Source organism: Apaloderma vittatum, unplaced genomic scaffold (assembly GCF_000703405.1).
Source record: "Apaloderma vittatum isolate BGI_N311 unplaced genomic scaffold, ASM70340v1 scaffold15331, whole genome shotgun sequence".
NCBI classification, from domain to species: domain Eukaryota; kingdom Metazoa; phylum Chordata; class Aves; order Trogoniformes; family Trogonidae; genus Apaloderma; species Apaloderma vittatum.
Window position 1 is genome coordinate 9,391 of NW_009699738.1, and position 14,818 is coordinate 24,208.

The window sequence follows — 14,818 nt, forward strand, 5'->3', positions numbered from 1 at the left end:
GTCTGAGATCCCACTGTCTGAGGCTTTACCAAGTTAGACTGAGACTTCAGTAACTAAGACTGATGTCACTCTATCTTTGGTGTTGAGTAGGATCTAATTTATAAGTAAATCAAGGAGAGAAAAAAACCAGGAAAAACGAGGGATTATGTTGCAGGGAGTGGGAGCTGCAGAGCTGGGCTTTGCTACCAGAAGAGGCTGGTTTGCTTGCCCACAAGAGTGACAGTGCAGAAGGCTCTCTATAGAAGAGGGTGGCAGAAAGAACAAGGAACTTGCAAGAATATAAGGAGAGCAATGGGATACCAGCTGTGGGATTTCTTCTTTCTGTAGCATATTTGTTTAGCGGAGGGGGGGGTTGGGGAACACTTGTTGGTCCCAAGCCAGGGCAGGGGGAGTGTCACTGGTTTGACACCAAGACACCACATCTCACCATTACTGTCCTCCTGCGTTGATACAGTGCAAGGATCAGTATGAGAAGATGCTGGAAGAGGTGAACCGCTACAATCCGCGCTACATGGAGGACATGGAACAAGTGTTTGAGGGTTGTCAGGAAGCAGAGCGCAAGCGATTGTGCTTTTTTAAGGAGATGTTCCTGAACCTGCACCAGCATCTCAACCTCTCCACCAGTGAAAGGTACCAGCCCTGACGCCGGAGGGAATCCTGCCAGCCTGGGGTGCCCTGGGCTCTGCTGAGGGGTGCCAATTCTGGTGTCTGTGAAAAGGAGCTGCCTGCTCGTGTCTTCTAGGTCTTGCTTCTTCCCCTTCCAAGTGTGTCTTAGATCTGGCATTTGGTCCAGTTAGGCTGACCAGTGCTGGTGTCTCTGGTCTTGGATAGTGCCAGGCTCCCCCAGAGAGGATTCTCTCTGCCTCTGAACCCTTCCTCTTCCACTGCTGTCCAGAACTGTCCTGTGGGTGTGTTTCTATTCTATGAGATGCCTCCATGTTGCTATATGTAATCCCGGTCTGAGGAATGCAGCGCTGTTGGCTTCTAGTATCTATAGCTGTTACACCCATTCTCCCCTGAGTAAAGAGACCTTTTGTGAGATAATGATAGCCAGAAGGCCACAGGTTGCCCTCAAGTAGGGGTTGCACAGGGGAAAAAGGTGCAGCCAAAAATCTTCTGTGCTTGTATACTTTTAAGGTGGAGGCAACATATCTGAGCCTCCTGCCTGTCAGTGTACAAGAATATGCCAGGCCCTTTCAGTGCTCACTTGATGAGCTGCGCTGAGAGCCGGCAGATGTTAGCCACCACCACACCCAATAAGCCTGTCCTGTTTGCTGGGCTGACTCTAAGTGTGGCTTTGTTATCAAAGGGCTGAACAGCTGCTGCTATAGCATCCTTAATCCTGTGGGACTTTGGATGCTCTGTAATTGTGCATGAGGTTACACAGTTCCTTCCTACTTGGCTTTTGGGAAACTGCCGAGGGCCTTGGTTACTGGTGGTTCTATCTGTTCCTGGTCACAGTTTTCACGCGTTGTATCGAGATCTCTACCAAGTTATCATGGCTGCGGACAACCAGGAGGACCTGAAGTGGTGGCGCAACACTCATGGACCAGGCATGGTGATGAAGTGGCCTCAGTTTGAGGTGATGTAACGTTCTAGAGTGTATCATTACTATTTCCAAATGTTTTGCTGCTTTACTGAAATTGGTGTATTGCTAGTCTTGTGCTGGAAAGACCCATGTCTTTGTTCAGCAGATCTGAAATTTTGTTGTGTAGCAAGTTCTCTGGTGCCCTGCACAACCCTGCTAACCTGCAAATACTCCAGCCATCCAGCTACAAGGTCAAAGAACAGGAGGTAGTGCTCAGGGCCTTGGGATCAGTTCCTGCTATAGTTTTTCTCACAGCCCCTCTTGTTGCACCTTGAGATTCAACAGGAGTGAGCCTGCTACGCCAGCAAGGCCATCTGGCTCACTAGCTCAGCCACAGTGGAAGTATGACCTAGTGTTCTGTGCTGTGTTGATGAGAAAAGATGCACTTCTGCATCGGAGTGGCTTGATGGTGTTGCTGCTTTTCCCTCAACAGGAATGGTCACTTGAAACACAGCGGCCCATCACCAAGAAAGAGAAGAGTGGCAAGATAGCTGATGATGTCACACTGACCAGCATTTTGCCTGCACGGGATGGTGTTGTCTTACAGAGCCCTCTGCAGACAAGGCAGAGGTGAGGCTTGATGCCTGGGATACATCAGGTTAAGAAAAGCAGAGTCCTACCTGGGGTCATGAAGGAGTTGGACTGATAAGAGTGATCTCTTCCTTAACTTTTTGTGTTGTCTGTAGCGTTGCCCGTGCCACTCTGGAAAACACAGGGTAGAAAAGGGGGACTTAGGGTAGCTGTGCTTTTTTTTTTTTTTTTTTTTTTTTAATCTTTATCTAGTACGTACAGCCTCACAAGGTGCCTTCCTTGTAAAGATCCTCGTGATGAGATTTGGCCTGGTCAAACCAATGCTGTCTGAGTTTCTGGAATGCATTTCCCCAATTCTTCTTCCTGGACAGGTTGAGGAGAGCTGGGAACCAGCAAGTTTGCAACTTAGCTCCCCATTCCTAAGTGCAGGCACCAGATTTATTTATTTACTTATTTCTTCTGTGGCTTGGTGCTGAGTACTACCTGCCAAGTCTGGATACAGCTGCTTCCCTTGCCAGGCAGCAAGCTGCAGAATAGGGAGAGGCTGAAGAAAGTTACATCCTACAGTTTCAGGAGCCATCCTGCTTTAAAAGGTGAACGCTGGGCTAAGTGAATTTGGAAGAAATGAATGGGGATAGAGAGATATCTTAAGGGCACTACTGTATTTCATCGTCTGTTGGATTCAGGGGGCCTATTTGCTAATCTGCAGGTTATCCTATCATGAGGAGCAGAACAGCCTCTTCTATGACAGCCTGAGGGCACCTGCCCATGTGAAGTTAGTATGGAATATAGCTGCTTCAGGGGTTTTTGGGTTCCAGGTGCCTGTCTTCTGCTGCTCTTCCCCTCTGCTTTTTCCTGACTTGGAAAACAGCATTCCAGACATCTCTTTGGGATAGGAGAAATGGGGTTTTCTATTTGTCTTATTCTTGGCTGGGATAACTCTGGACACAGCTAGGCTCTACAGTTAGGACTGGCCTTCCTCCTCTGAGAGGGTCTGCTAGAGTAGGTTGAGGTCATGAGGAATGTGCATGTGTGAAAGCATTTGGAGAAGGAGTCACCCTCAGGGCTCTAATGTTGGGAGGCTTTCAACCAAGTCTCGTATCTTCTGGGATCTCCCGTCTGTGTTTACCCTCACTTGGCTGTTGGGCCTCTTGCACCTTGTTCTGTAGCACAGGAGTCTCAGGGGGAGGCAGAGGGATGCATGATTCAGGAGGACATGGGTGAGAGATGAGGCTGCTAACAACCACCTTGTTCCCTCTCTGCTTACACACACCAAGTGGAGGGAAGGAAGACATTTCGGAGTGGTCAGATGAGGACACTCCCAAGAAGTGCCTGGATGCCAACGGGCATGAGGAGGACATAAAGGTACCAGGTGTACGGGTACGAGCGCTGTATGATTACACAGGACAGGAGGCTGATGAACTGAGCTTTAAAGCAGGTACAGAAGCACTAATCTCTTACTAATCTTTTGCTGTCCTCACTTGGACTGACTGTATGATTAAAACACTGTCCAAGAACCGGATGTCCCCTTGAAAACTCATTTCTTCCCTTGCCTTGACCCATTGCCAGCTCCTCTGAGGTGGATGCTACGCTGGGCAGTCCAACCTGTTCTAGTCTAAGATAGTGAGACCACATAAGAGACTGCCTAGGCCTTGGTCACAGTGTAGGGAGTGCAGATCCCAAGTGGTAAAAGAGATCCTTTATGCCTCTTCTTAGGGCATTTATTTATCTTGAGACTTTAAATGCTTCTCCCTTGTGCCATTAATATAAAAATTATATAGGTGGTCTGGATTGTCCTTTGAAGTAACCAGAAGGTAGATGTTTTGGGAGAAGGTTCAGCTGATATGCACTACTGAAGGCAGAGTTCAGCTGGCAAAAAACAGCTACGCCAACTGTTGCTCAAAATGAGTATCTTGAGATCCTGGCTTGCAGCAGAAGATTGAGTGAGAGAGAATGGGGGAGCAAACACACCCTTCACTTTTCTTCCTTGAGTTAAATTTAGTTTGCATGTGCCATATTGTTCAACTCCAAGAGGACATTTGGATCTTGAGAGTGTTTCTAATCTTGCTTGTTTTGAGTGTTACATGGTATGTGCTATACCTCTCCAAAATATATCTGTTTTAAAAAGGCACTGAAATCCTTCAGTAACAGAGGCTTGTTCTTGAGGCCAATATCTATGCTGCAGTGTTACCATACTAGTAAACTTCCTAACACTAACTTTTTGCTTTAAAATATCTTAAAATGTGGGTACTCTAGAATTTGACTCTTTGCTCTCTCTTTCTGCTCGGCAGATGTAATCAGGCATGACTGATTAGCTCTAGTCATTCCTCTTTTTGAATCTGCTCTGAGCAGCATGCACAGTAAGGGCTTGAGCTTAAGAGCAGACGACTTTCTGAGCCTCTGCCAGTGTGGGATGTGCCCACTGATGCAGTCAGACCTCCCCCTCTGGTGGAATTATGACCCTCTACTGGTGGAGAAGGGGACCTTTCTGCCCTTTCCCAAAGTAGATGTGGAAAGGTTAAAAGCCTTTCCTGGTCATAGTCTGAGAAATTAGTTGATTCCATGCCTTGCTGGCCAAACTAGACACTGTCATGGAAGAGTCTTTTGGGGTCCTAACAGCCAGAGCTCGGCAGCCTCTTACCTCTCCTTCCACCTGCTACAGAGGAGCCACTAAGAAAGAAATCTCTGAGATTGTTCTGGTCTCTCTGGCTTGTAAACACATTCTTCTAGTGGGAGGAAAGCAGGCAGAAATATAGGGCATTAAAATGTTTCTGATGTTGAACAGCAGTGAAGATCTGTCTCTAAGTTCTTTGGCCTAGAGGATGGTACTGAGCACAGATACTGAAGAGGGCAGTAACTCTGACTGAACTGTCCAGTATGATACAGAGCATGATAATGGGAGAAAAGTGTGATGAGGTGGGGAAAAATGCCATGTTGCCTTTGCCAAGGCTGCTTTCCTAATGACTGGTTTTGCTTTTAGGTCAAGAACTAATGAAGATTAGTGAAGAAGATGAGCAGGGCTGGTGCAAGGGCCGACTTCTCACTGGCCAAGTAGGACTCTATCCTGCTAACTATGTTGAGAAGGTTGGATCCTGATTGCTACTGCCCTGCTGGTGTCTCACAGCCACACCAGCATCTCCTGCAGAGGTCACTGGGTCATTGCTGGCCCCAATCCACCTTTGCAGCGTATCCAGCAACTTCTGGACTTTGAGGGCACGTATCCCATGTAACTAATGCTTCATTTTAAATGCCTAGACCCGTAGGGATTTTCTAATAAATAAACAAGGACGAGTAAAGACTCCTCTGACTGTGAACACTACAAGAGTGTAGGACTGCAGAAGGGAACAGATGCTTTTGACTTGCACTCGGTGAAGGGAGATAAGTGACACATGCAACTCTTGAAAATGGAGAGAGAAGACTTCCTTGGCTTCAGTGCACATGCATCTGTATGGTGGTGGGGTTTGCCCTGCCCTCAAGCTTCCTGTTCAAGGAGCTTTGGATATGCAGGGTAATAGGGAACTTGTAGTATTGCTTCCCCTTTTTCCCTCAGTCAAGCTGACTAGCAGAAATCTATTTATTCTCCCCCATTTTTCAGCGGTCTTCAGTATCCTTCACCTGCAGGCTTGTTGGCTCCTAAGTAAGGCAGCTGTCGTAAGTGATACAGCTTCAACAACCTGGAAGTCCCATCTCAGTGCCCTCAGATTTATTGGGATAACACCAGGAATTAAATGGTAGTATAGCTTGGGCACAGGAGAAAGAGGCTTCTATCATCTCACATAATGTGACTGTTCAGGCTAACCGGTTGTGAACAGAACTGCCTGGCAGCAGGTCAGAGTTGACTGAATGTTCCCTGAGCTAAAATGAACTTTGACAGACACCGAATGCTGGTATTAACAGAGAGGCAGGCACATCTCAGGGCTGTTCTGCTTAGGACCCCTAAATGCTCTCGTATATGTTTGGGTTTTCGAGTGCTTCTGGATCATTTTGGCTATAGCTCTCCATGAACACTCAGTGCACAGCAGAGACACTTTTTCCTTCTACATATTCTTGATTGAGGTATGCTAGAAGTGCACTCCCTGTTTTGCCAAAGACCTCTACACTGTGATGAAGGATAGCAGAATGTGGAAGCTACCTGTTGGCTGGCACAACATTAGCTCTCGAGGGATAACTTCTTCTGGGCCTGAATTGCTGCAGGTGTAATTAAGCGCAGTCGTTAACTGCCATTCAGCAGGGAGGACCTAGCAGTCGTCTTCACCCGGCCTCTCCTTCTGCCCTGGAAAGCCTCTGAGGCTGCTGAGACAAAGTGGAATCCCGATCCTAGTGCTCTGCTTTTTCAAACGGCAGGACTGATGGACGTGTTCTATGTAGAGTAAACACAAAAGCTTGAAGGAACAACAAAAGGAAAGCTACCGTTTTTGGCAAAAGAATAGTTTAAAAGCAGTTTACTTACTCCATCTGTTGTTGAGATGCATTGAGAGTTTGTAGTAGCCTTCTGTAGTGAAATTCTTGTTCTGGTTTAGCACATGTGAGGAACTTGGTTAAATCAGACTCAAAAAACTCAGTCAAGCCTCCACGAACCACACGGGGGTGAACTGCTTCAGAGTTGTTTGAAGAAGAGGTGATACACATAAGGAATTCTGAAGTCATAGGTGACCAGTTGGGATTAAATGACTGTATAATGTTAACAGCAGCTAGTGAACCAGAATGGATGTTTAACTGAAAAAAAAAGTGAGGATGGACAGATTCAGCCACTCTTAACTTAAGATCTTGACACTGAAGTATCACAAACAACTTGCTGCCTGGCTGCCAGAGCAGAAATTAACCTTTTACAGCAGCCTGGATGCCTTGAAGTGTTGTCTGCCATGAACAGAGAGATCTGAGAATAATGCTGTTTAGCACTTTTGTGAGACCACAGAAATATATCAGATGTTGAAAAGTCTTGCTCAAAGTATCCCTAGCACTGTAGTTCATGAATGGAAGGAAAGGGGTGTAAACCAAAGAATAAGGCTAAAGCATTTTGTTCTGAATCCGTAATGTAATTTCTCAAGAAAACAGAATATATTCCTAAAAGGCAATTAAAGATCTAAGCGACAGACATTAAAAATGCCTGGATTTAGCTATGAATTTACCTATTGTTCTAGGTCTAGTATTTGAAGAAATCTCTAACCTTACACCATGCAATTAGAGGTGTTGATGTATAAGCACTTGAATTTATTTGAAGATGCAGTCTCTCCATTGAGTACAGTGTCCCAGGTAAAGTACCATCAGTGTTGAACAGTAATTGCAAGTGTTGCACTTGCTGACCCACACCTGAATGATTTGTGGCTGCTTTGTCCTAATATACACGCTTGTCAGGCTTGTGAGATAACACGCAGGGATAAAATGACCTGAGATGTGCTGAGAGTAATACTGAAATTTACATTGTTAGCCTGGGTATTTTCAAATACTAATGCTCGCCTTTCGTGTAAGATCAAAAAATTCTAAAAGGGAGTTATGAAGGATAATGCAGAGGCTTGATTTCAATTCCTCTTCTCAGTTCTAGTCAGGCTATAATTAGGGCTGGAGTTAGGTGTGGGCAGAACCTGCTATGAAGACAGAAATGTCCAGCGGACAGGACCTCTGATTACAGTGCAAACAACCTGAAATTCCACAGGACAAAGTCTGAACAGACTTGTTTGTCCTGGGAAAACACGACCACCTGATCATAAAAGGGCTGCTTGAAGGTTGCCAAAAATAGTGATGTACTGCAGCTTATGTGAACAAGTCCCCTAAAGGAATGTTTGCACATCAGAAAGTCCTGCCAAGCGCTGAAGTAATGGACAGGAGACAACACAGTGAGAATGAAGAATTGCTTGGCTGGACTGTACCTCATAAATTGTGGCATGGCTCTTAGTCCTGGCTACCCAAAACCAAATGAAGTAGTAAAAGAGAGTCTGTGTAGTAAAGAACCAGCTGGAGGGGGGGCAGGGAAAGAAACACATGTAGTGATCTTATATTAAACTAATAGCTCTGCCTGCAGACTTAGTTTTCCACAGAAGGAAATGAGGGTTTGTTAACCACAAAGGCTCTAGTTGAAACTTGTCATCCATGCCATACCAAAAGTTTTGTGTGTGAACAGAGACATGCACACATGAACTAATTGCTGTGCCTGAATTCCAAAAGGCCAGCAAAGCCTATTCTTTCCCCATGGCTTCTGTAAAACCATACAGCTGCGTCTCTGTGCCTGAGGGGCAACACAGTGAAAACATTTATCTAGTTATTTTTTAATAAAGCCACTCCTTGTGGAAAGCTTGTACATCTGTTGCTGACAGGTAATTAATCTTCCTGGAAGATAATTTCTGAAGTATCACACAAAGTTTGGATGTGCTGTTGATCGTGAATTTTCTAGGAAAAGGAAGTTAAAGATTTTCTATGATGGATCACACCCATTTCCCCAAAGAAGCAGCTGAGCTTGCTCAACCCATTAATGATGTTTCTGCCCTGTAGGCAAAATCTGGATGGCAGAGCCCACAGGGCAGCTGTGCTTTGGAATGGCAGCTGAGCATTGCGGTTAGCTGCTAACTCTTGGTGGCACTCCTGCAGCCCTGTGTGGAGCTTGGGGCTGTCGGTGCTTTGGTTTACTTTCTATGCCACTTCCCTATCTGTGTCCTTCCCTCTGTGTGCCTGTTTCAGTTGGCGTGAAGTGCTGAGGCAGGTGTGACTGTGGGAATCCTGGACGGACACCCCTTAGAGCTATTGCAATCTGTCCTGTGCTCCCTTGGCTTCTGCCCTGGTTGCAGTTCCAGCCCCAAGGCAACAACTCCGGGGCTCAGCTCTGCCGCTCCAAGCAGGTTGTCCCCAACTGCAGTGCCAGTTGTGCATGAACTAGGGCTGCCTCAGCTGCGTTTCCAGAGCTGCTAGCATTATGCTTATGAGCAGCAGGCTGCAAAATTCTCTTCTGCTTGTGAAGAGATAAAATAGGCTTGGATACTCCACTCAGATCAGTAGGTGATCGTTTCTAAGATCACTGCAGAGACTGGCTGCAGACTGGTCACGGGGCTGAATCTGAGATGAAGCCAGTGCCACAAACTCCATCTTAACGCATGGAAATGTGGTTGGAAAATACCCACTACAGGCTGGCAGGAAAGGTTGTGCCAAACAAGCAAGATAAGGCTCCATGATAGGAAGTAAAGTGTGGTCAAAGGGACCTTGCACAGAAAAAAGAAAAGAAAACAACCAGAAAAAGACTTGCAACCCTGTGTATGCAGCACTGCCCAGGCCCAGGCTACGAGGAGCTGGAAAATTCAGGTGCTGCAAGGGAGTAAGACTGTTTACCAGGCTCCCTAGGTTTTTAGAAGATCAAAGAGGATGAATAAGAAGATGTCTCTGGAGAAGATGAACAAACCCTTGCTGAAAGGAGGGAGGGTAAGGAGGACAGGGAATGGCGAAGGCTCTGTACCTGGCAGAAATTGGCAGGTTTTCTGTCGGAACATCATGACTAGGTAGCAAACTTTTCCAAACCAAGTTTGAGGCCAAATCAACCCAGCTGCTTTCAGGCACATCCATTTTACTGGCCATGTCCTCCTGTTTTTCACATTCAGTAACTTCGCTTTGCAGAGGTTCCCGGTTTGTCAGTCTCTCAACTTAAGGCAACTACAGCAGCAGCTCGAGACTTCCTTTCTCCACAAGCAGCGTGATGGTGGACAGCACTTTTTCCCCTTTAGTGTGGGCGCCCATAATCTCTCCTCTACAGTCTCAGCGCTTTCACTGGGTCCAGCTATTTACAGATCCTGTGGTCCCTTCCTCTCTGCATTTCCTTTCTAGCCTACCAGCTGGAAGCCTTCTGCCAGATCCTGCACTCTCCCCCTTTGATTTCACTACTTCTTTCCTTCCCAAGTCTATTGTTCCTGTATGACACCAAAACAGTCACTGCCCCCAGCTGTGACCACAGTAGCCCTTTCTCTCAAATCCTCCTCAGGGCTTCCCCACAGATGCCACACAGCTCGTAAGGAGTGCAGCATCCAGGATCCTAGGGATGTTTGTCTCACCGGAGGCCGTGCATCCAATCTATACATTGTTGGCCACCTGCAGAGCTGAAGCACTGCTACCTACTTCCTCTCCACCCAAATCCCTCGTAATAACCTGTTTCACAGCGGTGCTTGCACTCTGTGATAACTGCATGTTTTCAAAAGAGCTTCGTGGTAAGGCAACAGCTTTCTCACCTTGCCTTGCTTACCTTGTCTTTTTGTTAGCTCTGCCTGCCGTGCTTTCGAGGGTCACTGTCTTCTGCTTTAGACATGCTCTCTGCATTTGTTGTAGGGGCTGCAGTCAACTAGTCCATGTGCAAAAGGGATGCAGACAATGGAGTGATCTGGAGGAAAGAGAGATTACGTGTCCGTTGGAAAATCTGGAAGGGTTATGTCGGATAGGAGGGCAGCCCTGCCAGCTCTGACCTCAAGAAAATTAATGCCTGCGCTGTGCACTGCCCTCGAAGGAGGGTGAGGTAGCTTAGGGCCTGCTCAGTGCCCAGTCTCACCACCTTGCATCAATATGGTGTGATGAGCATGACTGGAAGCTAAGCATCATTTGAGTGATTGTCACCTGCTGGACAGCCTGCTCCCAGCAGGGAGACCTGTAACATCTCCAAACTGACCATTACGGCAAAGCCTAAGACTTGTCCTCAGATCCAGGAAACTCCAGAGCACAGCTGCCAGCTCACTCCTGTTTTGGAGCAGCCCCAAAGCCTCCCAAGTCCGAAGCACTTGCGAGACTAGTCAGAGGTGATGTTACCAGACATTTGAAAATAAACATTTGATTATACTATTGAAACAGAGTTACAAAAAATAAAATTAAAAAAAAAGCCTGACCACATACATGTATACACACACTCACTTAACAACGACACAGGAGCCGCTGGGAAGAGCATGATTGTTCCCTGGCCCCACACTCCAGTTACCCTTTCCTTCAAACCCCAGCAGTTCTGCCTGGCAGCCCAGCAACACCAGCTGGCACAGCTGAAAGGGACAGTCCTCTCTTCTGCATCTCAAACCTTCCCAGCCCCTCACCTGCTTCAGTAATTGCATGAGCAGCAGGATATCAGCCCAGCAATGCAATGACACAACTCAGCCCACAGCCATCACTTGCCAGAGCGGGTACAAGGGACAGCAAAGACAGCAGGACTGGCCTTTTGGCTACAACACACCCCAGACTGGATGAAGCCAGCCAGGATTCCTCTGTATCTCTCGAGCCAGCCAGCTGTTCTTTAATTTGTGTGTTCCTTATACCTTTGCCAGCTTTTCTCCAAACCACAACATTTGTAAGATTGTGTTAAGTTCTAAACCTGAACAAAATATTGATTCTAAACAGTGTATTAACTCCTTATCTTAGATCTTGCTGGAAGCATTGCATGACTGCCTGCCACAGAGCTGTAACTTTTTCCTAGGCAGGCAGCTACTAACTGCATTCAGTCCAGCACGGTGGCAGGCTGGTTATCCCTGATCCTCAAGCAGCTGCTTCCTTTGCATCAGTCCTAGCAAATATATGGCCTTACAGGAACGGAAGGCAGCTTCCTGACCTGACAGAAACCTAACCCAGCCCATGGGAAAGTTTTCTATATGATCCCTGAAACCGCAGGAAATTGGGGGCGTCTTCTTACACCCTCTGGGAAGGGACAAACCTGTCCCTTGCTTTACCAAGAGGGAGAATGTTTTCTGTCCGATTCTCCTTTCCTCCATCTGTGGCTATGCTTGCTCTTTCCACGACTGGAAATTGCCACACTGCACTGAAATACGGAGCAGAGCTCTCTCGCAGGTTACTGACTATCCTCAAGGGAAATTACGGGGATTAGTTAGTGCCTGTAATCTGCCTAGGTAGGAAAAATACCCTTGTGTTAGGAATTTTTGCTTTCCCCAAGGCATCACTGTAGATTCTTGGTACCTGACTACTCACACTGTGATCCATGGGAAACTATCTCCCAGCTATTTTGGGGGTACTTTACTGAATTTGCTGCTCTCCTTCCCTGATCTTCTCATTCAGCAAAAGCATGAGGCCAACAGGTCTGAGCAGGAGAGCAGGACTCAGCTACCTCATCTCCTTCCTGCACAGACCTTTCACCCGTGTTCTTTGCTAGAGAGCGGGAAGAAAGCAAGGCCCCTGCTCCCCTCTGTGACCCTGCTCATGGACAGTCTCCCAGAGAAGCACTTTCCCTTCCCTTTCACTCAGACCTGCAAGTGCAGGGCAGGTTTTATCCCCAGCACTTCATTCCCAAGCCTCTTCAGCTCTCTTTCACAGTAACCTTATGCCTTCAGACAACAAGACTTCTGTACTGAAAAAGTTTCCCCAATGATGGCAGACCCCAGGAATACTGGTCACCATCTTTTGCTTTCTTTTGCTTTCTTGGATGATGCTGGGGACTGTCTTTTGCTGACAGAGGTAGGTAGCAGCAAAGTGTTCTCTGATTAGGAGGCTACAGCGGGCTCAGTGTCTGGTGTCACAGCAGTCAGGAAGAAAGAGGCAGATGTCAGATATGATTTAGATGGCCAGGGAAGCTGAGGGACAAATAGCAGGCTGCCAGCTTGAAGCTCAGAAATTCAGCACCAAAGCACGAGATGCGAAAGAAACAGACGCAGGAAATAGCAAGAACTATGCAGTGACAGCACGCACTCGCAGGGAACAGTCAGCAGCAGGAGGTCTTTCCTGTACTGACAAAGGGAACAAAAAGAAGCTGACTGTTTCTCAGACCAGCAGCATGCTCTTCCTGCTGCTTTTATGTACAACTGATGGACAGGATCAGCAGTCTTGCCAGGACTTGGAGCAACCAGCATGGGCTGGAAGGCCTGCAGGGGACCCAGCTGAGATGGAGAAGCTTGAGTAACCTTGTTGTAGCAAGCCTTCCAAAGTCACAGCCCAGTGAACAAAAACTGTGTACCCTCCACAGAGGTGAGGAGCCTGCACTGTATCCCCCCACAGACAGGCAGAGAAAAAGTGTGACACTGACCTACTGGCCTCTGAGGCTGACTTGGCTCCTCTGGGGCATGTGCTGTTTCTCTCTCGCAAGCCCCAGCTGAGTTAACACCAGCATAAATTGAGTCTGTCCCTCCTTACCCCCTGCAACATCTCCATCACACAGCCAGACACAGACCTAGGGAGAACAAAGCCAGCAGAGGGGAGAAGGACCACACAACAGATGGTGACAAGGCAGAAGCAAGCAACTTGGGCTGAGACCGCTCAAGCCAACATGAACATCACCACTCCCAATGCACAGTCGTCACCTGAACTTGCTCCTCTACGCACGGGATGCAGCTTACAAAGCCTCCACCCTAGCACGATATGCTTCCTCTCCTGTCCTCCTTTCTAGCTTCACCTATCAGGGCCCTGAGTGTGGTAACAGGCATTAACTGTCCTAAGCAGCCTCACCCTGGGGCCTCTACCCACACCCCCTGCCCATTTAAACTCGGCCCAGACCTACCAACACGTATCTGAGCTATGTTGGAGGAACATAGCCTAGTTGGAAGTCTGGCTGTGCCTTGTTAATCCTGACCTGTAGGCTGGCTTCCCAGCTTGACCTCAGACTTGCTTTGCCACCACGGACATGCCTGGCAGTCCCTGGGCCTGACCCTGACCCATGGATTGACCTCCCAGCTGCAGACTGCTTCATCACCAAGCGCTTACCTGGCTATCTCAAATCTTGGTCAAACCTGCCCTAGGGCCTAGGCCTGCTGGCCTTGGGAACACCCCCCTCACAGCTCTCTTTTTCCCAGGGTGCAGCCAGCCGCTGCTGCACCCTGGCCTTGGCTCTTCTGATATGACTGCCAGGACAGCTGCACCATGAACGGCAGCAGGGAACTCAACTGGTTTAAAAATAACCACGAGGAAAAAGCTATTGGTTACTTTTACTTGAATTGATTCCCCAATAATGTTTGTGTAATCCCAGAAATGGGCACGTAGGCACAACTAAGGTAGCAGTGTAAGAGCAACTGACACCAGGGGCTACTTAAGAATGAAGCCTGGCGGGATAGATTGGGCTTCATTACCCAATTCAGAGATTTATCTCATAGTAGCTCCGATCAGATGTGTCAGCCAGAAGCGTCTAATCTTACTGCAAGGCAATGTGCCTCCCGTGTCAGGTTTCACTCTGATCACGTAGTTAGAGCTTTGCCGATTCCCAGAATACCCCTGCTAAACCTGCAAGGGTTTTTTTGGCCAACAGCTTGTTTGTTCCTGGTTGCATCTGTACGTCTACAAACATTATAGATCTTACTAAGATCACGGGTCCTAGCTTCCCATTGCAAGGAATTCTACAGTCCACCTTACGTATCTGGAAATTGCAGAAATGAGTGAGAGGACAGTACTTAAATTTAAACTGAAAGTTGTCCAGGTAGTAGTACATTTAACTGTTTCTTTCAGTGACAAGCTGGTGCTACAGAGCAATCTCTTTTTGCAGGTCAGGAAATGCCAACGCACCTCAGCAATACCACACTACTGATTAGCTTTTGTTGTTGTTACCCTTCTGAGCCTCTCATTGCTCTGCATTTTTCTTCCTAAAGCATGGAATGGGCTACGTGCCATTGACTTTTAGTTCAAAGCACAACCATATATTTTCCTATTTTTCTTGCATTGTGACTGAATGACTTTCTAATCATTTCCCTCCTGCTTCCAGGCAGGTAGTAAAGCACTTTAGGCCCTGACACCATAGAATAGTTTTAGTTGGAAGAGACCTTC

General features: G+C 47.3%; 1 protein-coding gene across 1 annotated transcript in view; it reads left to right on the plus strand.

Moving 5' to 3' along the window:
• The window catches only part of PACSIN3 (protein kinase C and casein kinase substrate in neurons 3), a 9,224-nt gene extending 3,811 nt beyond the window's left edge, over positions 1-5,413 (plus strand). Inside the window, exons 6-11 of the mRNA XM_009878520.1 lie at positions 455-630; positions 1,462-1,582; positions 2,022-2,158; positions 2,829-2,894; positions 3,397-3,557; positions 5,100-5,413. Of these exons, the coding sequence (XP_009876822.1) occupies positions 455-630; positions 1,462-1,582; positions 2,022-2,158; positions 2,829-2,894; positions 3,397-3,557; positions 5,100-5,215 (777 nt within the window). The 3' untranslated portion in view covers positions 5,216-5,413. The remainder of the gene's footprint in view (positions 1-454; positions 631-1,461; positions 1,583-2,021; positions 2,159-2,828; positions 2,895-3,396; positions 3,558-5,099) is intronic.
• Positions 5,414-14,818: the final 9,405 nt, after the last annotated feature.